This window comes from Alligator mississippiensis, chromosome 5 (genome assembly GCF_030867095.1).
Source record: "Alligator mississippiensis isolate rAllMis1 chromosome 5, rAllMis1, whole genome shotgun sequence".
NCBI lineage: Eukaryota > Metazoa > Chordata > Crocodylia > Alligatoridae > Alligator > Alligator mississippiensis.
The window spans coordinates 83,156,879-83,184,187 of NC_081828.1; the positions used below are offsets into that span (position 1 = coordinate 83,156,879).

At 47.7% G+C, this 27,309-nt stretch overlaps 1 protein-coding gene across 2 annotated transcripts in view; it reads left to right on the forward strand.

The window, feature by feature from the left end:
* MSANTD3 (Myb/SANT DNA binding domain containing 3) overlaps positions 1-13,597 on the forward strand; it is a 30,166-nt gene extending 16,569 nt beyond the window's left edge. For both annotated transcript variants that reach the window (XM_006260386.4, XM_019485190.2), the window contains exon 3: positions 814-13,597. In XM_006260386.4, coding sequence (XP_006260448.1) covers positions 814-1,223 — 410 coding nt within the window. In that variant the 3' untranslated portion in view covers positions 1,224-13,597. The remainder of the gene's footprint in view (positions 1-813) is intronic.
* The last annotated feature ends 13,712 nt before the right edge of the window (positions 13,598-27,309 follow it).

Here is a 27,309-nt window from a genome sequence, read left to right on the forward strand (position 1 = left end):
TTAGGATGCACAAAACTAGTACACTCTGCAGCAGTGCAGTCTTGTAAAATACAAGTCCTACCTTATTGCAGAGTTTTTTTCATGCACAGCAGCACATGGGTAGATGCCGCCCTGGCTGGCTGGGCCACAGGGTTTCTCAGCATGGGGTTAGCTGGCAGACAGCCCTTGCACTGTGGCATCCTGTGCCCCAGGCAGCCACTCAGCAGCACATGGAGATGGGGTAGGGGTTGCTCTTCCTTTCTTCGTGTGCTGCCAAGTGGCTCAATGCAGGGTTCCTCAATGCAGGGGCTCCCTGCCAGCTAGCTCCACACTAGGGCATTTTGTGCCCCAACCAGCCAGGGCAGAATCTACATGTGTGCTGCTGCACACAAAAAAATCTCCAGAGCAATAAGGTCCAAAGTTTATTCATGCACATTAATCACATGTATAGATACGCACAAGTAGTACAGTTCATTTCTGTGGAAATATCAGGGTATTTCTCAAAGCGAATCAAGTGGCATAATTAGCATAAAATGCATTCCTGTGGTGTGTATGACTGGTATTTTAAAGACCAAGTAATATGTCTTCTGTTTTATTGCAGATAGTAGCTCATCAACTGTGAATCTCCTAAAATTGGAGCGAGATTCAAACTCTTACACTTTAATGTTGTAAAGAGAACACAAGTATTGTAGATAAGATTATTATCTGGTGGCATCTAGATTATATTAAAGAAATGTACTGTTTATTTGGACTGATGGCTGTGTGTTTATTGCTTATACAGTAACTTTGCTTATGGAGAAAGGAACATTAATAGGACCTTTTTCTGTTTTTCAGTATCATTTGTTGTTTCAAATAAAGAACTATGTGATGAAGAGAGAGAATTGGTACATTTCCCAGTATGTGAAGGCACCTCTCAACCTGAGTCATCCTATTCAGATGTCAGAATAGCAACAGATAAAAACTACAGAAGTAAAGCCACTCAGGAAAGTGCTTTGAAAAAGATGCAAGAGGAAGAACATCACCAGCAAATGTCAATTTTACAACTACAGCTGATACAAATGAATGAAGTGCATGTGGCAAAAATACAACAAATTGAAAGGGAATGTGAGATGGCTGAAGAGGAACACAGGATAAAAATGGAAGTGCTAAATAAAAAGAAAATGTATTGGGAGAGAAAACTCCAAACCATCACAAAAGAATGGCCTGTATCATCTTTTAACAGACCCTTTCCTAATTCACCCTAGAATGTATGGTGACAGAGATTCAGTCTAAATGAGCACAAGATAACTATGGTATATTGGACTGAGGGTCTGTTAAGATAAATGGAAGTTGTAGCAGAATGGCTGTCCACTCAGTAATGAACATTTTTTTTCCAGCTAGGAAAACAGATGTGGTGGGGTTCAATAAGGGCAAAGTCTGTAGTTCATTTGTGGGTAAATGAAAATTATTGCCCCCTATTCGACTTTGATATGCACAGTAGTGCATTTAAAGGATGAGCATAATGTTTCTTTTCTTCAAATTCCCAGCCACCCATTTTTACAGTCAGGACATTCTCTTAGAGTAGACCTTACTTGAAAGTTTTTTGAAAATGCTCCAATTCCAGGTTTAGTTGCTTGCTTTCTAGTTTCTTTCTTGTTGGTTGAAAACAAGGGTTGGAATTGCTTTTTAGTCTTACCCTGGAGAGAGGAGTAATCCACTGATATGCTGGGACAGGGATGGAGAGAGGAATTACTCTATTTTTTTATTTCCTCTCTGCAGCAGGTAGGTAAAAATGAAGGACATCATGAGGGGACCATTTCAGTAACTAATTTGCAGAGGAGAGAAGTCAGACCCTTCAACAAGATGGTTGATGGAGAAGATGCTTATGTACTGGTCTGCTAGCTGTTGGGGCCATGACAGAGGAGAAGAGGGAAAAAAAGAACTATTATCTCCCAGGAGCTGTCCTACTTCTGTCTACACCTTGCAGATGCTAGGCTGGTTAGAAGTAGGAAGCAAACTGCTACAGCTGCTTCAGTGAGAAGCAGCCTCTAAAGGACACTGTTTACCTGTAGTTGTTCTGGGGAAGAGAAGCTTTGCTATATTATGAAATTCTTGAAAAGCAGTTGGCTACCCAGCCCATTAGCAGCTTCTTCTTCTACCTTGCAGTATTAGTCCACGACCTCAGTAGCCCAATCAGTGCATATGGGCCTTGCCCTCATTACAAGTGAGGATTGTGAATCCTGTTAGTCTCTACACCCCCATCCCACCCCCAACCATGCTGCACAGGGCAGGAGGAGGCTGAGGCAGATTCTCACTTCTTGGTACTATGTTTTAGCCTAGTATTTGTGTCAGTGCCTGTGAATTCTCTCTTGGTCCTGTCCCATGTGTTAGCCTAAAGCAATTTCTGCCTCTGCTGTCAGCTAAGGACCACTACTTTGATGATTTATTTGTATTAGAGTAGGATCTAGAGGCCCAAACAGGAATTGGAGCCCAATTATGTTAGGTGTGATATATATACATAATAAAAGACAGTCCCTGCTCCCAAGTGAAGCCAGGCCTGGAAAATCAGAAATATGATAGAAAATCTAAAGTTATAGAGTACAGGTTTTAGGAGTCTTTTCTCTGAAAAGGTGTTTTGGAGGAGGGGTATAGGAACATTTTTAAGGCTTGACAGAACATGAGCAAAAATAATACTCATATTTTTTAAGTTATGAATCTCAGAATCCTATTATTTTAAATGTTGTATTTCACAGATCTGTACAATAGCAATATTTTCTAAGTCAAAGTGTGGATGGTACCCTCTTCCGTCCCAGTGGTCCTCTGATTACAGCCTTTTTTTTCGGATTTTCTTTCTGGCTTGAGTTTTCATTTTAACTTTTCTCTGGTTTGTTTTTCTGGCTTCAGTGCATGCCTGTCAGTTTTGTGCCTGTCAGTTATAATGCGGTGGCAGTGAATGGAGTAATATGAACTTTATCATATACGAGAAGCACAACTAAGTTAGCTCCTGCAGAAAGACCAAAAAGAATAGAGGTAAAATCTAAAGAGGCAAACCTATCGAATAGGGAAATTTCATTTTTTGTGTGGATTGAACTTTTCTCGTGTAGGAATGGAGCATAGAGTTTAAGAGGAGGGAGTAAGGTAAGAGAGTTTTACTTTGGTCCAAAAGAAACATCATAATAAATGACAGTATGCATAAGTCAATGAGGTGGGGAATGAAAGAAGAAAACGTGGTTGGGGAAGGTAATATTTTGGTGTAAGGTTTTGATCTCTGGCTTGGACTGCGTGATGGTGCTTTCACCTGGTGCATGCACCATCTACAGCACCACTGAAAGGGTGGAATGAGGGATATGTCAAATTATCATACAAAATCATAGAATAGTAAAGTTGTGAGAGAATTCCTGCAGGACACCTAGTCCAGCCCGCTGCTCAAGGCAGGATCATCCCTGATTAAACTGTTCTAGTCAAGCATCTGTCTAACCTACTCTTAAACATCCAAGAATAGAAAGTCATAATCATTCTTGGTAGCCTATTCCAATACTTTAATAAACATCTTCCTAATCTCCAATGTAATTTTTTCCTGCTGTGATTTGGGACCATTTTTCTTAGTTCTGTCTCTTACAGCAACAGAGAATAATCTAGCTCCATCCTCCTTATAGCCACCCTTCAAGTTTCATAGTTTTGTAGACGTTAGGGTTGGAAGGGACCTCAGTAGATCATTGAGTCCAACGCCCTGGCCTGGGCAGGAAAGAGTGCTGGGGTCATATGACCCCAGCCAGGTGCTTGTCCAGTCTCCTTTTAAAGACCCCCAGGGTAGAGCACCACCTCCCTTGGGAGCCCATTACAGATTCTGGCAACCCTTACCATAAAGAAGTTCTTCCTGATGTCTAATCTAAATCTGCTCTCTGTCAGTTTGTGGTCATTGTTCCTGGTTATTCCAGGGGGTGCCCTGGTAAAGAGAGCATCTCCTATTTCTTGCTGCTCCTCCTGATGAATTTGTAAAAGGTATTTACAGTCTGTTACTAAATCCCCACCTCAGTCCAGACTAAATAATCCTAATTCTTTAGGATTCCTTCTTTTATAAGGAATGTTTCTCAGGTGTCTAATCATTTGTTTTTGCTCTCCACTGTACTCTTTCTAATTTGTCCAGATATTTCTTAAAGCAAGGGTCCCAAAACTGAACCCAGTACTCCTGGTGAGGCCTCACCACTACTGAATAGAATGGAAGAATCACTTGTCTTGATTTGCAAGTGACACTTTAGTGACTGGGGAACCCCACTTGATATCTCATCCCAACTAGACATTTAGGGCCTTTGTACACGTAATAAAATTGGTCTTTAACGCAGCTTAAATGCCCTTTTGCACCGCTTTAGTGGTGTTGCTGTTACATGCTTGGCGGCATATTCCGCTTTACATGACTTTCTAATGTAGCAAGGTAAAACCCATCTGAGGTGTTCTAGTTTGCTACCTAGCAAAGTCCAACGGTGCATGGGGCGCTGGGAGCTGACATGCTCAGGGAAGCTCGGGTTTAGCGGGCTTCCAGCACCCCGTCCACTGTCCCCACCACTTTCTCCTGCCACCAGCACACCCAGCCATCCTCCTGGCACCTTGCAGCTCTATCCCTGGGACTAGCCAGCCGTTCCCAGGCAGTCCCAGGTGGCGGGAAGGCAGCAGGAATGGTGCACGGGGTGCTGGAGCTTACCTGCCTCTCCGGTGGTGGGGGGGGGGGAGCTGCTGGCAGGCTGAGTTGCAGGGGACCCTGGTGCTTCCCTCCATGGTGGCAGGGCCCCCCATGCGGTACCCACCTACTGGCACCTGGCCTGGGCACCACCGCCACACAGGTAAGCACCAGGCCCTGTGCAGCTCGGGCAGGCAGGCTCTGGGAAAAAAAAAAAAAAATCAGGCTCCTCACTGCTTTTTTTTCCCCCTCAGTCAAGCCTGCTTGCATGAGCTGCCACAGGTCACACAGCCCCTGAGCTGTGTGGGGCCTCGTGCTTCCCACCATGGTGGTGGCACCCCCAGGGACTGTCCAGGCTGAGTGTGAGCAGGCAGGTGCCGCCCTGGGGTGCTGCCGCTGCGAAGGGAAGCACTGGGCCCCGCACAGCTCAAGGACCACTCAGCCCACTGTCAGCTCGTCCTTCCCCCTCCCCCCACCAAGGGAGAGCCAAGTAGGCTGAGAAAAAAAAAGGATCAGGCCCCCTCACCCTTGTGCACACGACAGGGGGGTAGTTCTCCTTAAATGGAAACAGTGGCTTTTAAAAAAACCCACCGTTTCAATTTAGAGAGAATTAAACCCCTGTTCTGTGTACAAGCACCCTTAACCAGTGACTCAATGAGCGCAATGATTCACCAGTTATGTATCTACCTTGTAGTATTTTCATCTAGTCCACTGATTCCCAGTTGGGGTGCAGCGAGATCCATTTAAGGGCGCCACACTGCTGATGCCACCAGGTGGAACTGGTCCACTGTATCTCTGTGTTCCAGGATATGCCATTCAGGGCTAGTCTGGAAAATGGCTGTGGCAGGGGAGTCCCTGTATAGCATGGCCTGATAAGGAGGGACTGCCATGAAGCTGCTGCTACTGCTGCTGGCAGCCTGCGAGAGAGCCCAGACCAGCAATGCCGCTATGACTGATAGGATACATAGGTGCTGCCTCAGCCCCTGCTCTTCTTGGCAGTTGAGAGGCAACCCCTGGGCTTCATGCTTCAAGGCAAAGGGGTTGAGAGTGGGGGCATGCCTCCCTTGCATGAGGAAAGGACTCCCTCTGCCCACAACTGCAGGGAATGCTGCTAGAAGTTATACAGGATTCCCTCGCTTTATGCGGGTTCTGTATGTGCAAATTCGCTGTTATGCGTTGATCCTTTTTATACCAAAAATTTGTTATATGCTAGGTAAATTCACTCTTATGCGATGGGTGTGGTGGAAGCCCAAGCGCTTTGCTCTCTGCTGCAGCTGTGCCACACCCCCTGCCTTCCCAGCAGTGGGACACACATGGCATCGCGTGGCTCTTGGGGTAGTGGGGCTCAAAGTGCAGCACTCAGTGGCAGCTGCCTCTGCCCCACACACAGATCGGGGGGCATGTGCCCTCTGGGCCTCCACTTGTCCTATCAGAGCCAGGGCCCCACTCACCCCACCCCCTGCTCCTGCCTGTGCCCTGCTCCCTCCCTCACTGCTGGGGCCTCGATCTGCTCCCCCCCTCCCCGCCCCCAATGGAACATATCCCTATTTGTTACATTGTAAAGTGGGTTCCCTTTATGCAAATTTGAGTTATGTACCATTTTCCAGGAACACAAGTACAATATAAAGCGAGGGAAACCTGTAGAGGGTACCTTGAGTCTAAGAAGGCTGAGACTTACTTTCTAAGGGGGTAGGAAGCACCTGGACCAAAGTAATCCTTATGTTTACTTCACAGACAATATGTTATACCAGGGAGGTTCGATGCTTGGGGTTTGGTCTGGTTCTTCATATGAAGAGAAGCTAGTAATTCCTTCACATACTCATGCTGTCCAAAATCACATTAGGCTTTTTTTTGTGTTCCTGCTATGTCACAATGGAACTCTAGGGTGCCTATACACGAGCAGGGAGACTGCTCTGACGTGCTTTAATTACAGCATGTCAGAGCAGACTCGATTGATGGCTTGATTAAGTCTGTTGGAGCATGGTAATTACCACGCTCCAGCAGCCTCCCATGTCTCATCTATCAGCGTCCCCACGCTTCAAAATGGCAGCTGGGTACTTTATCTAAATCTAATTCAAGCTTTACATAAAGCACCCCTGCCACCATTTTGAAGTGAGGGGATGCTGATGCACGAGATGCTCTGGGTGCTTCAATTAGAGCAGCTCTGAGAGCAGCTTTTTTCTTTGTGTGTTTGTAGGGTTTTTTCTTTGTGTGTGTTGTGTTTGTGTGATGCTGGAGCAGGGTGGGGGCAGGAAGTAGGGAAATGCCTGGGTGTGGGCAGGGCCGAGCTCCTGCTTCCTGCTGCTGGCTACCCCTGGGTCCTACTGCCCCTGGTTCCTGTCCTCTTTGCCAGGCAGCCAGGAGCAGATAAATATTTTCTAAATTTTGTATGGGTCCCGTGAGCCAGATAGAATGGCTTGGCAGGCTGCATCCAGCCCGCTTGTCCACCCTTGGTCTGGAGGCTTTTCACAGTGTGTTCAGGGATGGTGCAGTCGTCAACTTACTGAAGGTTAAGCGTGGCTGTTTTGGTATGTTGGTCTTCAGGCAAAAATGACCCAGAATGAAGAGCCCTCTATCTGCTTAGCATTCAGTGTCAACTCTGGAAAAAAGGCAGTCCTTAATGAAAACCAAGACGATTTTCAAAAAAATGGAGAAGAGTTGGGGTGATGGCAAAATAATCATTGTGGCATAATTCCATGATTACTATGAAGTAAAATAACCAGTTAAAGATTTTTGCTTTGCATTCATATATGCACTTATAGCTAAAAAATGTGTGCAGAGCCAAGACAAGCAGTGAATACTTTGTGAATGTCAGCTACCTTGACAGGTGTTATGAAGGGTATAGGTCAGTATCTCTAAGCTGATTAATTATTAGGAGCAAATTTCATTGTGATTAGTTTGAGGGTATGGAAATGACTGCTTTAACAGACAATAAATTAAGCAATGTATTTTGTTTACAAATCAGTAGGACCGGCAGGGATTCAGTGCACTGACTAATAAGAGCTTAGTGATGATTTAATAACTAGATTTCATTGTACTTCCACAGAAGTAGGTTCTATGAGAGTGACTTATGCCTTCCTCTAAATGCTACAGGGCATCCTAAAGCAGAAACTGGGTTGGGGGGAGGCAGTTCTCTGACCTAAGAGAAGCAAGTGGGTGTTGGAGAATGTAGTCCAGCTCTACAGAGCTTAGGCAGGAAAAACCATGACCCTATCCTGTATAGGATCTCTTTTCTTAAATTCACATTCAGTGCCAAATCTTAATTCAGAGGCATAATGTTTGCACAACATGACACTTCACAAGATGCAATAGTGTCTATTTTTACTGGGCACGGAGCATTTCCACCAGACATTTGCATGGAGATGTTCTTACCTAGAGCCCATAGGCCTTACCATGAGAAGGAGATTTCATTTACTTTTTCTCTAATTTCTCTAGGATCTGTTATTTTTTCCATCATCTTCTTTGTGCTCACACCTGGTTTTTCTTTTTTGCTACATCACATAACCATTATTCCTTATTTCTTTCCTTCAGAATTTTGGAACCATAAAAAAATGGTTCACTAATTCAGCCTTACTAAACTTACTTTAGATTTAATTTCCCTCCCCCCCCCGCAACTTTTTTTTTGTCAGAGGTGGGGGTGTGGCAGTGGTGAGCAGGCAGCCACAGAGGTGTTAGCAGTGGGGGCGGCCCAAGCAGAGAGCTCCCGCAGGCAACCACAGCGGTGTTGGGGGGATGGGGAGGGCGAACACTGACCAGTGGTCGGCAACCACCCATAGATGCTACCAGCAGGAGCGGCAGCAGCTAGTGATGATCAGGGACCACCTGCAAACGCCACCGGTGATGTCAGCAGTGAGGGGTGGGGTGGGGTGGGGTGGGGGTGGAGGAGTAGCAAGCGTCGACTGCCCACAAGCGCTGCTGGCAGTGTCAGTGGCACTTTTCACAGGGGGTGCACTGCCAATCTCAGGGGGTGCATATGCACCTGCATACACCCGCTACGTATCACTAGTGTTTTCTAACCATAACTATGGTGGCTCTTAGGAAGCTTCAGCCACATTCTTCCACACTCCAAGACTCCTACTTCCCTGTTATTCACCCAAGTTACTTTCTAATCCTATGTTCTTTTCCTAGTATCTAATACTGAAACTGCTTATTACTAGGAGTAGTCAAGAGGAGCAAGCAGGACTATTAAGTAAAGCACTGGATCAGGCTACCCAGAGAGGCAGTGGAATTTCCATCAGGTTTTTAAAACCTGGCTAGACCAAGCCTTGGCTGGGATGATATAGATTCATAGATTCATAGATGTTAGGGTCGGAAGGGACCTCAATAGATCATCGAGTCCGACCCCCTGCATAAGCAGGAAAGAGTGCTGGGTCTAGATGATCCCAGCTAGATACTCATCTAACCTCCTCTTGAAGACCCCCAGGGTAGGGGAGACCACCACCTCCCTTGGGAGCCCGTTCCAGACCTTGGCCACTCGAACTGTGAAGAAGTTCTTCCTAACATCCAATCTAAATCTGCTCTCTGCTAGCTTGTGGCCATTATTTCTTGTAACCCTTGGGGGCGCCTTAGTGAATAAATTCTCACCAGTTCCCTTCTGTGCCCCCGTGATGAACTTATAGGCAGCCACAAGGTCGCCTCTCAACCTTCTCTTGCGGAGGCTGAAAAGGTCCAGTTTCTCTAGTCTCTCCTCGTAGGGCTTGGTCTGCAGGCCCTTGACCATACGAGTTGCCCTTCTCTGGACCCTCTCCAGGTTATCCGCATCCTTCTTGAAGTGTGGCGCCCAGAATTGCACGCAGTACTCCAACTGCGGTCTGACCAGCGCCCTATAGAGGGGAAGTATCACCTCCCTGGACCTATTCGTCATGCATCTGCTGATGCACGATAAAGTGCCATTGGCTTTTCTGATGGCTTCGTCACACTGCCAGCTCATGTTCATCTTGGAGTCCACTAGGACTCCAAGATCCCTTTCCACCTCTGTGCCACCCAGCAGGTCATTCCCTAGGCTGTAGGTGTGCTGGACATTTTTCCTCCCTAGGTGCAGCACTTTGCATTTCTCCTTGTTGAACTGCATCCTGTTGTTTTCTGCCCACTTGTCCAACCTGTCCAGGTCTGCCTGCAGCTGTTCCCTGCCCTCCGGCGTGTCCACTTCTCCCCATATCTTTGTGTCATCTGCAAACTTGGACAGAGTACATTTGACTCCCTAGTCCAAGTCACTGATGAAGACACTAAAGAGTATCGGTCCAAGGACCGAGCCCTGCGGGACCCCACTGCCCACACCCTTCCAGGTCGAGACCGACCCATCCACCACGACTCTTTGGGTACAACCCTCTAGCCAATTCGCCACCCACCGGACTGTGTAGTCATCCACATCACAGCCTCTTAACTTGTTCACCAGTATGGGGTGGGATACCGTATCGAAGGCCTTCCTGAAGTCTAAGTATACGACATCCACCCCTCCTCCTGTGTCCAGGCATTTCGTAACCTGGTCATAGAAGGAGACTAGATTGGTCAGGCACGATCTGCCTGCCACAAACCCGTGCTGGTTTCCCCTCAGCAGAATTTGCCCTGCCGGGCTCTCACAAATGTGAGCCTTGATAATTTTTTCAAATACTTTACCAAGGATGGAGGTGAGACTGACTGGCCTATAGTTGCCCTGGTCCTCCTTCCTCCCCTTCTTGAAAATGGGGACTACGTTAGCCCTTTTCCAATCTTCTGGGACTTGGCCCGTGCACCACAAGCGTTTGAATATTCCCTCCAGTGGCTCTGCAATGATGTCGGCCAGTGCCTTCAGCACCCTCGGATGGAGCTCATCCGGGCCTGCTGACTTAAAGGCATCCAGTTCTTCCAAGTGACTCTGCACCACCTCAGGATCTACGTATTGAAGTCTGGCGCCTTGCTGCTGCCTCTCTACAACCCCAGTGAGAGACTTGTCGTGCCCCTCACTTAGGAACATTGAGGCAAAGAACTCGTTGAGGAGTTCAGCCTTGTCCTCCCTGTCTGTCACCAATTGTTTCTGCCCATTTAGCAGAGGTCCTATTCCTCCCTGGGCCTTCCTTTTACTCCCAATATATCTAAAAACCAATTTCTTGTTGTCTTTTACTTGGGTTGCCATCCTCAGCTCCATGGTAGCTTTGGCCCACCTAACTGCCTCCCTACAAGCACGAGCAGAGGAGGTATATTCATCTTTAGTGATCTCACCCTGTTTCCACTTTTTATGTGCTCCCCTTTTGGCCCTTAGGCTGCCCTGGATTTCTCTGGTCAGCCATGGAAGCCTCCTGGCCCCTTTCCCTTTTTTGCCTCGCTCGGGGATCATCTCGCTTTGTGCCCGAAGGATCGTTTCCTTAAGGCACAGCCACCCTTCTTGGGCTCCCATCCCTTCAAAACTCCTGCTCTGCAGTGCGTCCTTGACTAATCGCCTGAGTGCATTGAGATCAGCTTTCCTAAAGTCTAGCACTTTCACCCTACTAGTTACCCTACCCACTCGACGTCTTATGTTGAATTCTATTATTAGGTGATCACTGTCTCCCAAATCGCTACCGATCTGGAGGTCCCCTATCATGTCATCCCGTTGCCAATACCAGATCCAGTATGGCATTCCCCCTAGTGGGACCATGCATCTCCTGTGTCAGGTGGAGGTCTTGTACACAGGTTAGAAACCTGCGTGAGCGATGGGACCTTGCTGTCTGCGTCTCCCAGTAGATGTCCAGGTAGTTTAGGTCCCCCATGACTACCGCCTCTTTAGCTTTTATGGTCTCCGAGAGTTGCCTCAGGAGCCCCGCAACTATTTCTTCCCCTTGTGTGGGGGTCTGTAGCAGACCCCTACCACCAAATCCCTTTCTCCTTGCCCCCCATGTAGCCTAACCCACAATCCTTCTACTTCCTCAACCTCGGATTCTGTCTTGATGAGGGTTGATGTATATTGCTCACTGACATAAAGTGCAACCCCCCCCCCCCTTTCTTCCCCGACCTGTCATTTCTGTACAATCTATAGCCCTCAATATGTACCACCCAGTCATGGGATGAATCCCACCATGTCTCTGTTAGCCCCACTAAGTCATAGGTGTTTAGTGCAAGCAGGAGCGCTAGTTCATCCTGCTTGTTCCCCATGCTCCTAGCATTAGTATATAGGCACTTGAGCCCTGTGACTGGTGCCTTTGCTGCCCCCCCGCTCCAAGTCCCATGGGGCCCATTGTTTCTTACCTTCTTGTTTCTTACCTGTTCTGTAGTGCTAGTCTCCCCATGGCTTTCAGGTTTCCAATGTTCTCCTTCTTCAAGGATGGGGATGGTCCTACTTTGAGCAGGGGGTTGGACTAGATGATCTCCTGACATCCCTTCCAAACCTAATTTTTAGGGACCTACTGAATTCATGGCAGAAGTAGATTATGCAGTGGTTCCTTTAATCTTGCATGTTTCCCCATGCGTACCTCACCCCTTCCCCTCCCCACCACCCTCCCGCTGCTGATTAGCAGAGGACCCCGCCACTCCTTCCTGATCAGCAGGGAAGCTAAAATCCCTGTTTTAAATATAATGCCATTTTTGCCTCCCCACCAATCAACAGCAAACAGCAAGGCCGTCCGGGGCCCCTCAGCCAATCAGTGGCAGGAGACAAAAATGGCACAATATTTAAAACTGCAGTTTTTCCTCCCCACTGATCAGGAACAAGCCACAAATGGAGCCCCTCCACCAATCAGCGAAGGGGTGGGGGACATAGGGGAACCTGTAAGGTTAAAGGAGCCACAGCACACCCGACTTCCGTCATGAATTCGGTAGGTCATTACTAGTTTTCTATGATTCTGTTCATACTTCTAACTTCTAATCTTGTAGCATTAGTAGTATCCTTGTCTTGATGCTGTGTTTTGATTCTATTTCTTATTGTTTTCATATAGGTTGCAGTCACTTTCTCTAATCTTCACTATTAATTACCCATTTGAAACTAATTCCTCCCCGTTAAATATAGGTATGATAGGGTAAATGCATCAAATTTGATACCTTTACATCATTAAGTCACTTTTGTACCACTTAGGAACCTTTTAAGTGATAGTTGTTTACATTTTGCTGAACTGGAAAGGTGCACCACGAATAGTCTTGTCATATTCAGATGTTCAGATACCCTATGCAATGATGTTTTGTATGCGTCAGGCAACAGAGACAGTTTAAAATTCATTCATGCCCTATGTCCTTACCCAATGGATTTTCTTTAATTATCTAAGTCAGGACTGTCTAATTTTTAAATGGCTGGGATTTGCAAGCTGCACTGCTTCTACTCTCCACCCCTCCACAACTTGACTGTACTAAACTACACTGTGTGCAGGTACTGCCCCTGCACAGTGCTACCTGTGGGGTGGGGTCAGGAAGTGGAGGGAAGGGGAACCTGAAATCCTTGGCTTCTGCTGCTGCAGTGAAAGCATTGGGAAAGTGGTGGCCGGGTGGGAACCCAGGGGCTGCAAATTAACTTGCAGGCTGCATGCGGACTTCAGGCCACTAGCTGGACAAACCTGATCTAAATAGCTTTCTGAGTACTTGTGACACCCATCCAATGTTTCTTCCTATCTGTAGACTAATATACAGAAATGTAACAAGTATATCCTTGTATACTAATATACTACTAAAATTCTATTATTTGGAGTGATAAACCAAATGCAATAAGATGATAGACATAAGAGGAGAAAAATGTTATATAATTTTTGTAAATATTAAGGCAGATGATCAGTGATTTTCTAGGGAAAAAGAAGGTAATTTGTTGCCAACCATCAAAATAAGAGAAGTATGTTTTATGCCAATAAGAACACAAGTTCTTTACTCTTCCAGTGCCATGGAATCAATTGTGTGTTGTTAAATTCCAGGGGGGGGTGTGTGTGTGCATGTGAGAGTTGTTGCATAAAACCTCTCAGTTCATTTAGATGCAAAGAAAGTGTCCAGAGGAATGTTGGCAGGTGTACTGGAACAATAAAAAGTAAAATGGGACTCTGCAAGTTGTTGCCCTGAATTTTTTGCCATTGTAGTCAGGAAAGGGTTTATATATCCCACCATATTATCATTCATTCTGTTAGCACTGAGCATATTAAATGTTATCTAGACAAAGTGTACAGCATCCAGGAGAAAGACACCTTTAAAAACTTTTATTCATGTCACCATATTATTTATCATTTCAGTGCTCTTGGTAAACAAATCTTTAGAAGCTATGATGGTTCTGTTCATTTCAGACTAGGTATGCCTAAAAAAATTCAGATATGTAACCAGAGTTTGGATGCTCTCCACAGTCTCCTTCCTCCCTTCAGTGCTCTCCCCTTCTAACAGACCTGTCCATCTGACTGTACTACTTGATTTGCACAGAATACCCGCTGTTTTGTTCTGTCTTGGCAGCATGTTATGTTTCAGGGGAGAATGTGTATGGACCAGACTCCACCCCCTACTCCACCCCAACAAAGCATCCCAGCAGGATGTTGTTACCTATGTCAAATGCTTTCCTTCCCCCCCACTTCTCTCCAGATAACTTCCTTCTGAGGAGATGGACATTTTCCTCTCACCTAGCCTTAGATCAGTTTCCAAATACCTACCTTTATCTGACAGTCATGGTCATCAGTAGGAAGGCCTCCAGAATTGGTAGGCCTAATTACTTGCTGTATCTTCTACTGAATTGAAATGGAGTAAATTTTTGCGTCTAGAATTGCATGTTGTACACCAAAACTATGAGATTTATCAGAGCACTTGGAATCCAATATGTAGGCTTCCAGAACACGCTGGGCTATACAACAGTAAAAGAAGGAATGAGGAGGAGGGCTTTAATATAGTTAACAGGAGACACATTGATGTGGTGGAGGAATGCACCTGACCATTAAGCTGGGGTTTGTTTGCTTGCTTGTTTTTTAACATTAAAAATCAGCAAGTCATACAACTGATCTTGACCTGAATTCCCTGTTTTTTGGTAAATAGAATAAGTAAAAACATGGTCTTTCCTTTCTTAGCTTTTTTTCTATCCTGTTCAGCGGAGGAGTCTATTTCCTAAAAAATAAAAAACAGGACCAAAATAATAAAAATTCAGTGAAATTAAGTTTATTGTCACTTAAAATTGTGTTTTCTCTGTTTTCTTTCTGTGGCTAAAACAGTGGCTGTGGATCAGTTTCTGGCTCTGGAAGTTACAGTCCCTACTTAAGTAATTTTTGTTGTAAGAATGGAGGTCATGTAATATGTCACCTGAATCCTATTCTCCCATCTAGAGTCTATTTTCAGAGATCCAGATACATGATCATTCAAGAACTGCTCTGTAACTGCTTTTAAAAGCCAGGATATTATTATTATTATTATTTTTTACGAAGAAGGTGGTTTACATAGGTTACATTGTTCTGAGAAAACTTACATGTTTTCACTGTGCCTACCACAGTGAAAACATGTAAGATTTCCCAAAACTATGTCAGCGGTCCCTGCCTCCCCCCACTCCCAGCTCATTCCCTAATTCCCAATGGGAGATGCAGGTTGGCATACTTGTGGCTGAGAACGTTATTCATTGACAGAAGTCAAACTATAAATGAAGTACATTTGTATGTGACCTTACATTGTACTGCTATTCAATCCAGGCATTAAGATACTTGACTTGTTAATCTTAGTAAATTAAGATGTTTGTTGTATAACCATCTAGGTCTCCCAAAGAATGTGATGATCACCTGTCTTCAGCGTTCAGATACCTAAGGCTGTTGGTTTTGGCAAGTTTGAACTAATGCATAAATGATAAATCTTATTTGTTTGCTAACAGTCTCTTAGATACTATAGTATCCTGAGACACCACTTCCCAGGAAGTTCGTATCAGGTGGGCTATTTGTTGGGTCTGGTATTATATCAGTAAGTAATGTTTCTTCCTCCTAGTTTTTGTCTTGGTTACTACCATTGAAATGCTCAGCTTTAAGAAAGCAGCAAGTGATAGCATTACCGTTTCATCATATAAATATAGTGTGCGTGCATGCACACACACATGCACGCACGCGCGCACACACACACTTCAACAAGATTAAAAAAGCCATATTCATACTTTTATCATACTTTCATACTTCTGCCACTTGTGTTTGTTTATATTTTCCACCACTGTGTATAGATCTTTTATTAAAGTATCATGGGCTGAAATAGTGAGAGCTGGGGCCAGATTCTAGTTGGCTCCTGGGTTCTAGTTGTTAATGATAGCCATTTCAGCTTTTTAATCAGCATGTATTAATTAAATTCAATCTGATGTAATATAAAATATACAAGCAGTTCTGGCAGTAAAGACCAGGACCTCCCCTCCCAGAAGAGTGTTACAACCATTAGGCTACAGAGGCAGACTTGTTCTTGTTTGCTCACTTTTTATGCATTTTACATCAGGCAATTGATTAAAAAAAGAAGGGCTCTGGAAGCAGAGAATGTTTGCATTCTTAGCTGCCCCATGGCCACAGGTGACTAGTGCCTCCTGAGACTGGGGGGGGCACAGATTGTGGGCAACAGCATCGGCAGCGGGATGGTGAGCAGCGACTGCCTGCAAAAGCTGGCGGCAGGAGGGGTGAGCAGCAACCACTCACAGAGTTGGCGGTGGCAGGGTGGCAAGCAGCAACCACCTGCAGAAGCCAGTGGTGGGGTGGCAAGCAGCAACCACCCGCAGAAGCTGGCGGCAGAAGGGTGCAGAATGGTGACTGCCCACAGAAGATGGTGGCAGTGTCAGCAGTGTGGCGGGGTGGCAAGTGGCAACTGCCCACAGAAGCCAGTGGCAGCATCATCAGTAGCCAATCTCAGATGGGGCACATAGCCCCCTGTGCTCCCCCTACCAGTGGCCCAGCTTCAATGGTAGGGATGAAGACTACTGTCTCTTAGTTTATTCTATATCCTGATGGTTAGGGTGTTCTAGTCACTGGTAGATATAGGTTCAAATCCCTTTAGGAGATAGAAGACCTTAGAACCCCAGTTTTGCTTCCTGGCTGAGTGCTGTTACCACAAGGCTGTAGGTGAAAAAGTGGGTATTGGTACACCACCACCCATATTGCTATTCTCTGAAAACTGTTAGGCAGCTATCCTTAAAATTAAGACGAGGCATTGTGAATACCTTAGTCCCTGAGAGGAACAGGAATGCAGATGCTTTGTGCTTACTGTTTCCTAACAGTTGTCTCTAAGCAGCTTCAGGCTGCCTGAATTGTACCTTGGAAATACTGCCCCCCATCCTCTGTGCAGAGTACCAGAACACCTCAACCTGAAGTGCTCTGAAGTGTTTCTGATGTCTTTCCACGGATTGTATAGAAATCCTGGGCTTCTTACCCAGACACCCTAAATTTCTTCTGGAGGAAATACTTAGGGACTGGTGATGCCTCAGGATAGACACATAAGGAAGTATTCTGAATCTTGGCCCTGGTCTTTTCTTCTTATTTCAGATCCTAGATGTCTAGATGTCTTGTTGTTTTATCTATAATGAAAGACAGTGAGTGAAAACCCTAAATGCAAAGAATAACATCTTTAGGGTGATTCCAATTCCTGCAGAACCAGGATATGCTTTCTTAATTTGCAGCCTTAATCTTATGGTAGTGTTTTTCATTTTCCAGTCAGAATTACTATGGCCTTTTTATGACTTACTCATGTCCAACATTACTGACATGGCTGTAGGTCCTATCTTTTATAAGTTTTGAGCATGTGTAGCTCCTATTATCTTCAGTAGGAGTTATGAGGACTTACACAAAATCAGGCCAAAGACTAGGGTTGGAATTTTCAAAAGACTGTGCCAGAGAACTATGCTGAGACCCCAGTTTCAGTGGGAGTTGAGGTTTTAACTTGTGAAAGTTTCTGTCTACAAGGATGATGATAAAAAATTAATATTTTTGTATATGGCTTTGCTCTCTTCTTTCTGTGATCTTTGAGGCATTCCTTGACAAACCAATGGTAGTTTGCCTATAAATATTGAGTTTACAAAATTATTTTTTACACTATCCTGTATGCACAGGAATAAAGACAAGAATGCATTAGAGATGATGTTCTTTTCAAATATGGTGTTGCTTTCATACCCATATTTCATCCCTGTAGAGGTACATTAGCTTGGTCCTTTTTCAAGAACGCTCTTGTTTTCCTGAATAAAATTTAGCTTTTAACTTTACTATGGTGATGACTCAGGGTATTGTTGAAGCTTATTGTGAATTTTCTCTCTCCATTTTTGTCTTATTTTATCCTGCAGAAACTAACTTTATTTTACACCCATGTTTCACCAGCTGTGGAACTGCAGATGAATTTCTTTGGTCAAGGAGATTTGTTAGTATATCTCAATAACAAATACTACTCTTACAGTATGTGTTAAGCATGTTAAAGAACAATGCAGTCTGAATGCAAGAGACTGAAAATACAACCTCCAAAAATACTGCCTGCACAGGACCAGGTGTATCCCATGAAGAAACTTGAATCTAGGTGCCCTGCTACCATTTTTTGTACAAATGGTCAAGCCATCAGGCAGCCACACTTAATTTATACTGTGTTGTATTTATTATGTGACATTAGATTCTATTGTATTTTAACAATGTATAAAATTACACTGAACGGTATTTGTGATTTATATAGTTGGTGAGCATCTAATCCAAAAATCAGCATTTAAGTGCTGGCCTATTTGTCATAAAATATTGGAAAATGTACCCATTTCTTCAATACTATGTATTATAATGGAGTATTAGACGGTATCTCTCGTGATCTTTACTTTTTATTGGAATCAGAGTGTATGAAACTACATTAAAACTTATACACATTAGTCACTAGGCCAGAAAACCTTTTCTGGCCTAACATTTTTCTAATGCTATGTCAGCCTCCTTTGTCTTACTGGTTAAGTATTGGTTTAGTATTTCAGTACCTCAAATACATGAAAGTTAGTTCTGCCTCTCAAATTTAGATCCTGGAATTGAACCCTCGGAATTTTTTTAAATGTCTGTCCACAGTTTAGTTTGCCTACCTGGGGATCTCATAGATAGCATACTTGAGTTTTTGCAAATGTGAAGAACAAGGAATTTTAATTACCATATCTTTATTGTGTAGTTAGCTTTCATGGCAAAATTCCTTGTTTTTCTACGGAGAAAATACTTTCTTCTACTTTCTAGTAGAAATGGTGGCTAAAGGGATCAAAAGTCTACTTGCTGTCAGGGCTCTAAAATGTATACTTTTTAATGGTTGATACAAGAAATTTATCAGCAGTAACATGATTACTAATTAATAATTGTCATAAAGCAAGTTGATTATACTGTATGTCTGAAAGCCACAGAGTCTGTCTTAAGAACAACCAGCTATACATTTAGTGCCTCATTTTTTTGGAAAATGTTTAATCATAAAATACTACACATAAATAAGAATTTCTGACAAAAATGTATCAAATTATTATTAAGAGACAATGTATATTCACAGGAAGGTCTCAATAAATCTACTACTGCTAAGTATTAATTAAGCTAATTTGAGTCTATATTGTATTTCTTAAATATAATTAAATGCATAATTGTGCAATCCTTTTTTCTTTTAAAGGTAATTTAGCACTTGTAAGGGGTTGACATCTGTTACCCACAGCCCACTGATCATGGGCAACATAAGCATAGGATATGAATAGGAACCTACCTAAATTGGGGCAGGATGAAGGATTTTTCATGGCCCCACTCATGGTGTGCAGAGCCACTTTTGTGGGCATTTCACGGCAGCTCCACCTCTTGCCACTTCCATCCCCTGCCCCTCCAACTCCCACCTCCAGGGCTGCCCGGCTGGGCAGGAGTGGCTGTGAGGACCAATGACTCCCACTCTGGAGCCAGCATTTAATTTTTAGTAAGTTTTTATTTATTTATTGGGTGGCAACTCTGTGAGAAATCATGGGAAATCCCATTTTGTTGTGATGGCGGAAAATCACCATTTTTTGTGCTTTCTGTGAAAAATCACAAAAGTGCAATTTAAGTAGGTCCCTAGTTACAAAAGTAAATCCAACAGCCCCATTTACCAGCAGCATGTCTCACCCCGATCTTGTAATTTGGAGATCTTAATTCATACTCAGTAGAGTTTTATAATGAACAATTGAATCTAACTCTGAAACACCCAAACTCTGACTTGATTTGAAGTTAGAAAGACATCTACTGTATTTAGAATATTCTTTTTTTTTTTTTTTTTTTTTTTTTTTACTATCTATGATTCTCTTGCCAAACATCGGCTTCTTTTTTAATTTTATATCGCAATGACACTTTTAGAACATTTTTGTTTCACTCGTGTCATGGCGGGGTCCTTCAGGAGGGCCGTGATCTCCTTACGGCCCCCTCACCATGCCAAGTCGGCCCAAGGGCACCTTCAAATTCTCTCCTGCCATGTCTTTGATGTTCAGTAAGTTCGGGAGGCTGCCTCACACCTCCTTGGGCATGGCTAATCGGGACCTCCGTCCCCGTGGTCTCCGTGTTCTCCTGGACCCCCCCGGGGGTCTCCCAGTATGATGGGTGCTCCCCAGGCACCCTAGCCTTAGGGCCACACGTGGCTCCTACCACCCCTAATACCATGCCCCAAGCCTCGCAGATGTGCTGGACGTTGGTCTGTCACGATACATGCCCATTCTCCCGGGCCTCCTCTGTAATCTAGCCCACTCCTGGGCCTCCCCTGTAGTCTAGCCCACTCTGGGCTCTCTCTAATACACAGCCCCTCACTGGGACTCTTGTTGAGCCCACTCTGGGCCTTCTCTAAAAGTGTTGTCCCGCTCAGGGACCCTCTAGCGGGTCTCCGATCCTTTAGGCCAACCACAAGGCTACCCTCTCTGATCCAGGCTCACCGCACTGCTATCCCCTTTGGTCGGGGACCACCGCAGCACCTTGCCTTTCTCCTGGGGTGTTGTACTACTAACCCCTTCTGTCGGGGTCCACCGCAGCACCCTACCCCTATCTGAGGGCTGTCGCCACACTAGCCTACAGCCGGGCTCGCTACGCCCGTCTCAGGCTTCTCAATAGTCCCTCTTCTCTGGGACCTTACATGCCCGCACCGGGCTTCTCAATAATATCGCCCCCTCTCTGGGGCTCGCTGTGCCCACGCTGGGCTCCTTAATAATGGCACCCCCTCTCTGGGGCTCGCTATGCCCGCTGGGCTTCTCAAAAGGGCGCTCCCACTTCCTGGGGCTCGCCACGCCCACGCTCGGGCCTCCTGGTAGCGCCCCCTCCTGGGGCTCGTCGTGCCCGTGCTGGGGCTTCTCAAAATGCCCCTCTCCGGGGCTGGGGTCTACACACCCCGCAAGTTGCGCCCTCACTGGCGCTAGGGTCCCACCCCCTGTGGGTCCCTATGAGGTTCAGCCGCTCCTCTCTGAGCTTAACTGACCCCACGACTCTGCCCTGTAACTCTCAGGGCCTACTGCGCCCTCACTGGTGCCAGGGGCCCCACTTTACCGTAAGCCCCCCTATGAGGCCTCCTCCAACCCCTACAGCCTCACCCAAACCACTGGTGTAATATCTAAGCCGAACATAAACTCAAGCCTCCTGGCTATAACTCAACTCAAAGCCGTCTGGCTAAACCATGGTGCTCAAACCTCTCAGAGCTGCCATCCTTCACTCAGCTAGAGCGGTTCTTGCAATGCTCACATTCTAGCTCCAGGAGCTCCTACCTCCCTGGCTGCTGGCAGAGAACTGCCAACCTGGCCTCAGCCCTGAGCTTTATGAGGGCCAGGACCTGCCCCCTTGTGGCCAGCTGACTCACATTAGCTGCCCTGGCAACCCGCAGCTGTGCTCGTTATGTTCTGCCAGGGCTCTCTCTCCCTGGCAGTTTCTACTCCCTAGGAGCAGGAACTGAGGTGCCCTGCGACAACTCCCATTAGCTTTTTCTATATTACTTCATTCAGAAAGGGCTTACTGCAACCTGTAGTCAGGTGCTGCCTTAAGTTTCACCAAGTAAGTATGGGTGGGAAGAACTGGTCACATTTAAATGCTCTCTACTGTTTTTCTCTATCATTGAAAGTGTTGTTTTCCCCAGGATTCTAGGGCATATCCTTTGCTATATCAAGACCAATTTCATGGGGAAGATCACAGGAATCATAGGAAAGTAGAGCTGCAAGGGACCTCACAAGTCCATTAAGTCCAGCTCCTGCTCAGGGCAGGATCATCCCTGACTAAACCATCCCAGTCAAGTGTCTGTCTAACCTGCTTTTGAAACTTTCCAAGGACATACAGTAGATTCTATAACTTCTCTAGGTAGCTTGTTCTAATGGTTGAGCACTCTTATTGTCAGAAAGTTCCTCCTAAACTCCAACCTATATTTCCCCTGCTGCAGCTCAAGGCCACAGCCACAGAGAAAAGCCCATCTCCACCTTCTCTATAATTACCCTTCAGGTATTTAAAGACTTATCAAATCCCCCGCCAATTTTCTCTTCTCCAGGATGAATAACCCTAGCTCTTTCAGATTTTCTTTATAAGTAATGCCTCCCAAGCTTCTAATCTTTTTTTTCTTTTCTTTTCTTTTCCTTTTTTTTGGCCCTGTACTGATCTCTTTCTATATTGTCTATGTCCTTCTTAGTGTGGGGCCCAAAACAGGACACAGTACTCTAGGTGAGGTCTCACTAGCACTGAATAAAGGCTAAGAATCATTTCCCCTGATTTGCAAGTGACACTCCTGTTGATACAACCCAATACACTGTTGGCTTTTTTTGCAACAAGAGCACACTGTTGGCTCATATTCAGCTTAAGGTCCACCACAATTCCCAGGTCCTTCTCTGCAGTACTGCAGCCTAGCCAGTCACTGCCTGGTATGTGTTCATGTATATGGTTATTTTGCCCCAAGTGTTTTTTTTTTTGCCCAAAGTGTTGTATTTTGCCCAATGTTTTGCTTAACATTTGTCCTTGTTGAATCTCATCTGATTGATTGCAGACCATGGACACCTACACACATGCCTGACACCTGCTCTGATGTGTGCTATTTTCACGCATATAGCCTGCCCACGGGTACAAGCCGCACCCACGTATAACCCGCGGAAAATTGTATTTTTGTAAATTAGTCCATGTATACACTGTACCCATGTGTTCCCTGCAGCGGTGTATACACGGGGAAGCGGCACAGCCCGGCCTGCCCTGGGCCCGGCCCCCACGGCAGCGGCGGCACAGCCCAGCCTACCCGGGCCCCGCGGGGAGGCAGCGTAGCCCGCCCCAGCCCCGGCAGCGGCGGCAGTGGCGTAGCCCAGCCCCAGCCCCCGCGGCAGCAGCCCGCCCCGGCCCCAGCCCCGACTCCCGTGGTGGCGGCGGCACAGCCCGGCCTGCCCGGGCCCAGTGGGGAGGCGGCGCAGCCTGCCCCGGCCCTGGCCCCCGCGGAAAAAAAGTCTGTAGATAGCCTGCACCCCCATATAGCCCGCACCCATCCATTTTTTTTGTAAAATCACATATACCCCGTGGGACATATGCACGAAAATATGGTAGTGCGCACCAGCCCCCTGCTTAGAGTGGGGCTGGGGCAGGGGAAGGGGCAGGCACTGGCTGGGCAGGGCAGGGCAAGGCAGGGCATGGGATGGAGCCATGAATGGCTTGTCCAGGTGGTGCAGGGAGGCGGGGACAGCTTCAGCCACTACACGCACCCTTAGAGGACATGGTGGGTGTGTGGCCTCTGATCTGTGCACAGGGCAAGGGCAGGATGCCACTCTGGGCTGCGGCCAGGGCTGTATTGGGCTCTTCTTGGTGAGGGGGCTGAGCCGGGGCTGCACTTGGGGGAGGTGGCAGCAGCGCTGGGAGCGGGGGCTACAGCCATCCCAAAATTCTCCATAGCCCCTGCTCCCAGTTCCAGTGCCACCTGCCCTGAGTGCAGCCCAGCCCAGCCCAACTCCCCCTAGGGAAGAGCCTGGCACACCCCAGCCCACAGCTGCAGCCCACCCTCACCCCCATGGACAGATCCGGGGACACTTGCCCCCCCATGCCTTCCCAGGGTGCACGTAGCGGCAGCAGCTGCCCCCTTTCCCTGCACCCTGCCAAAGGAGCTGCGGCTCCATCCCATGTCCTGCCCTGGCTGGGAAGTGCCTGCCCATGCCCCTGCCCCTGTCCCTGCTCCAGCCCCACTCCCTCCCTCACTTCAGGGACCTCGATCTATGCCCTCCACACCTCTTCTCTTCCCTTCCCCCCTCTCCCTTTCCCCCAAAAGAGACTTACCAGCCAGACACTGCTCTCCTTAGTTGCCAGGCCACATATCAGCAATCAGATCAGTATCATAGCTAATGTCATCCACAGACAGGGCCATCCCTGGAGTGTGGGTGAATTGGGACAACTGCCCTGGGCCTCGTGTTTTGGGGGGGGGGCCTGCAGAGTCTGGCTGAGTGGCCATGGTGACTCTGTGCCACTGCCACTGGCTTTGCGTCTGGCCGCTCACTACCCCTCCTCCTGACCACCGGTGCTACCCCCATTAGTGGCAGCGGCTTCTTCACATCCAGGGCATGTGGGATCAGAGCGGGGGCAAGGCCTCTCATGAGCTGATTTGTACCCTGTTCAGGTTGGCTCTGTCCACCGAGCCTGTTACTTTTATCATAGAAGGAAATCAGGTTGGTCAGACATAACTTGCTTTTGGTGAAACCATGCTGACTCTTCCTGATCACCAGGGATCCTGGTTTTCTCCGATTAAAAATGGCAAATTCTCCAATTAAAAACCCCAAATCCATGATAAAAATTAAAGGCCCCTCACAGCTCCCCCCAGCACTGCTGGTGCCCCGCACTCCTCCCCACAGCCTCAACAGCCCTCCTGATGCCCTTCACAACAGCCCCCCAGACCCACAGACACAGACATGCTGACACAGAGGCACACACAGACACTGACACCCACCCCAGCAGGTAAGTGTGTGCTGGGGGAAGAGGTGGGGCAGGGCAGGGGAAAGGGAAGGTGCTGGGGGGGTAGATCAAGAAGTGGGGGAGCATGTTCCTGTGCCCACTCCCAGGAGCAGGACCAGGACCAGGGGGTGAGGGCAGGGGTGCCACTCTGCGGGCCACACACGCACTGCCTGGCCTGACAGGGAGCTCGCACACGGAGGTCACCACCGCAACTCTGCCACTGCAGCCCACACGGCTTTGTGGGCAAGTGGCACAGGGTGCAGCAGCAGCAGTGCAGTGGCAACCATAGTGTGCGGGCCACATACATGCCACCCAGCTGGGTGGGTGGAAAGGGGGGCTTGCATGCAGCGGCTGCCACTGCACCATTGCTTATGCCCCGTAACTGGCTGCACAGCTCCGGGGTGGCACGGGGGGTGGCAGCTGCATGCTGACTGGAGGGACTTTGCAGGCAAGCTACGGAGCCATGCCCTTTGCCCCTGGATCCTAAAGGTAAGTGGGGTTTGGGGGCTGTGGGGCTTGGCTGGGGAAGGTGGCTGGGGGCTAAGGGAGTGGGGGGTGCTGCCAGCCCCAGGCAGCACACTGCAGCCAGGAGTAGGGCCAGGGGGGGAGGGCAGGGGTGCCACTCTGCAGGGGGCTTTGTGAGGAAGCAATGCAGGGCACTGTGTGGTGATGGCCACCATGTGCTGGCTGCACATATGCTGCCCAGCCAGCTGCCCGGGGCAGGGGGAGGGGGAGGCTCACATGCAGCCGGCTGCACAGCTTTGTGGCCGGCTCTGCAGTGGCGGCGAGGGATGGTGGCTGGGGGTGTGTGTGTGGGGGGGCTTGCATGTGGTGGCTGCTGCCATTTATGTGTGGGGCCATGCCAGCAGTGATGGCTGCTGCTTACAAAACCTCCCCGTGCTGCCACTGCCACCGCAGAACCATGCCCGGAGCCGTGCAGCTGACCGCAGGGTGGCAGCAGCAGTGTGGTGGTGGCTGGCCGGCACTCAGCCATCCCCACCACTATCCTATGCTGTGCAGTGGCCATGGCCACCACCACACTGCTGCTGTCACCCTGTGGCTGGCTGCAAAGCTCTGGGCATGGCTCTCCAGCGGCAGCACGGGGAGGTTTTGTACACAGCAGCTGTCACCACTGGCATGGCCCCACAGGTAAGCAGCAGTGGCCACCATGTGCAAGCCCCCCCCCCCCCCCCCCCCCCCCCCCCCCCACCATCCCTCACCACCGCTGCAGAGCCGGCCACAGAGCTGTGCAGCCAGCCTCATGTGAGCCTCCCCCTCTCCCTCCCCAGGGCAGCCGGCTGGGCGGTATGTGTGCAGCCTGCACATGGTGGGCACCACCACACTGTGCCCCGCATCACTTGTCTGCAAGGCCCCCCGCAGGGGGGCACCCCTGCCCTCACCCCCTGGCCCTGCTCCTGGCTGTGGTGTGCTGCCTGGAGCCAGCAGCACCCCCTGATCCCTCAGCCCCCAGCCACCTTCCCCAGCCCTGCCCCACAGCCCCCAAGCCCCACTTACCTCTAGGATCTAGGGGTGAAGTGCAAGTCTGAACCTGAGCCCAGCCTTGGCTGACTTGGAGGGTCAGGCCCCGCCCTTCCCCTTCTCCCTCCCCCTCCGGCCAGGGCTGGGGGGTTCCTGCCCTTTCTGCAATCAGCTCTTGCAGGCTGGAGTTGTGCAAGAGCTCTTTGCAAAAGTGGAGAATCCATGGATTTCTCTACTAAAAAGGCAAATCCACATTTTCTCCTATAAAAACAGGGAATCCAAGGTTTTCTCCGTTTTTCCATAGGAAACGGAAAACCCGGATCCTTGCTGATCACCTTGTTCTTTTCTAGGTGTTTCACAATGGATTTCTTGAAGAACTGTTCCATGAACTTTCCAGGTTAGATGTCAGACTGTCTAGTCTGTAGTCCCCCAGATCTTCCTCCTTCCCCTAAAAGGTGAGCATTATATTTGCCTTTTTCTAATCATCTAGGACCTCACCCAAACTCCACATGTTCTCAAAGAGCCAATAGCCAGTGGCTTTGTAATGACTTCAGCCAAGTTCTTCAGCATCCTTATGTGCTTCCCTCTGGGCCTACCAAATTGAAAGCATCTTGCTTCTCCAAGTAATCCCTGAGCCGTTCTGCCATTATTGTAGGTTGTTTGTCTCCTTCCTTATTTCTGCTGCCAACTGTACTTGTCATCTGGTAGGTGCCTCTATTTGTAAAATTGGAAGTAAAAAAATATTAAATACTTTAGCTTTCTGTGTAGCGTCAGTAACTAGATTACAGAGGAAGACAAGGAATAATGGTCATAAATTACTAGAAGATGGCTTTAGATTGGACATAAGGAAAAACTTCGTTATAGTTCAAGTGTCCAGAGTATGGAATAGACTCCCCCTCAGGGTGGTATAATCATGTACTCTGGAAATCTTCAAAAAATGTCTGGACACTCACCTTTGCTGGGGTTAGATGAGCCCAGTATCTTTCCTGCCAAAGAACAGCAATGAGTCCAAGATGCTGGCAGCCAAGTACTTATTAAATTAGATAAAATGGTGGGCTGGACCTGATGATCTCATGAGGTCCCTTCCAGCCCCTAACATCTATGAATCTATGAAAAAAACCTGGTGCATGGGATTAGACCTGGCATGCAGCCCTGGACCTGGTGTGCAGGGATGGCCCTAGTGTGTGGGATCACACCCAAAGTGTGGCCCCACACCCAGCACATGGGGACAGTTCATGGTCCCAGATCTGACACACTGGGTTGATTTACAGTCAGACCCAGCACGCAGCCCTGAACCCAGAAGATGAGGTTGGAGCCAGAGCATGGTCCCTGACCTGACATTGTGGCCAGATCTGGTACATGAGGTTGGTTTGTATGCTAGATCCAGCCTTCTGACTGGCTGTGCCACACTCCTCCAGCCTGTGCATC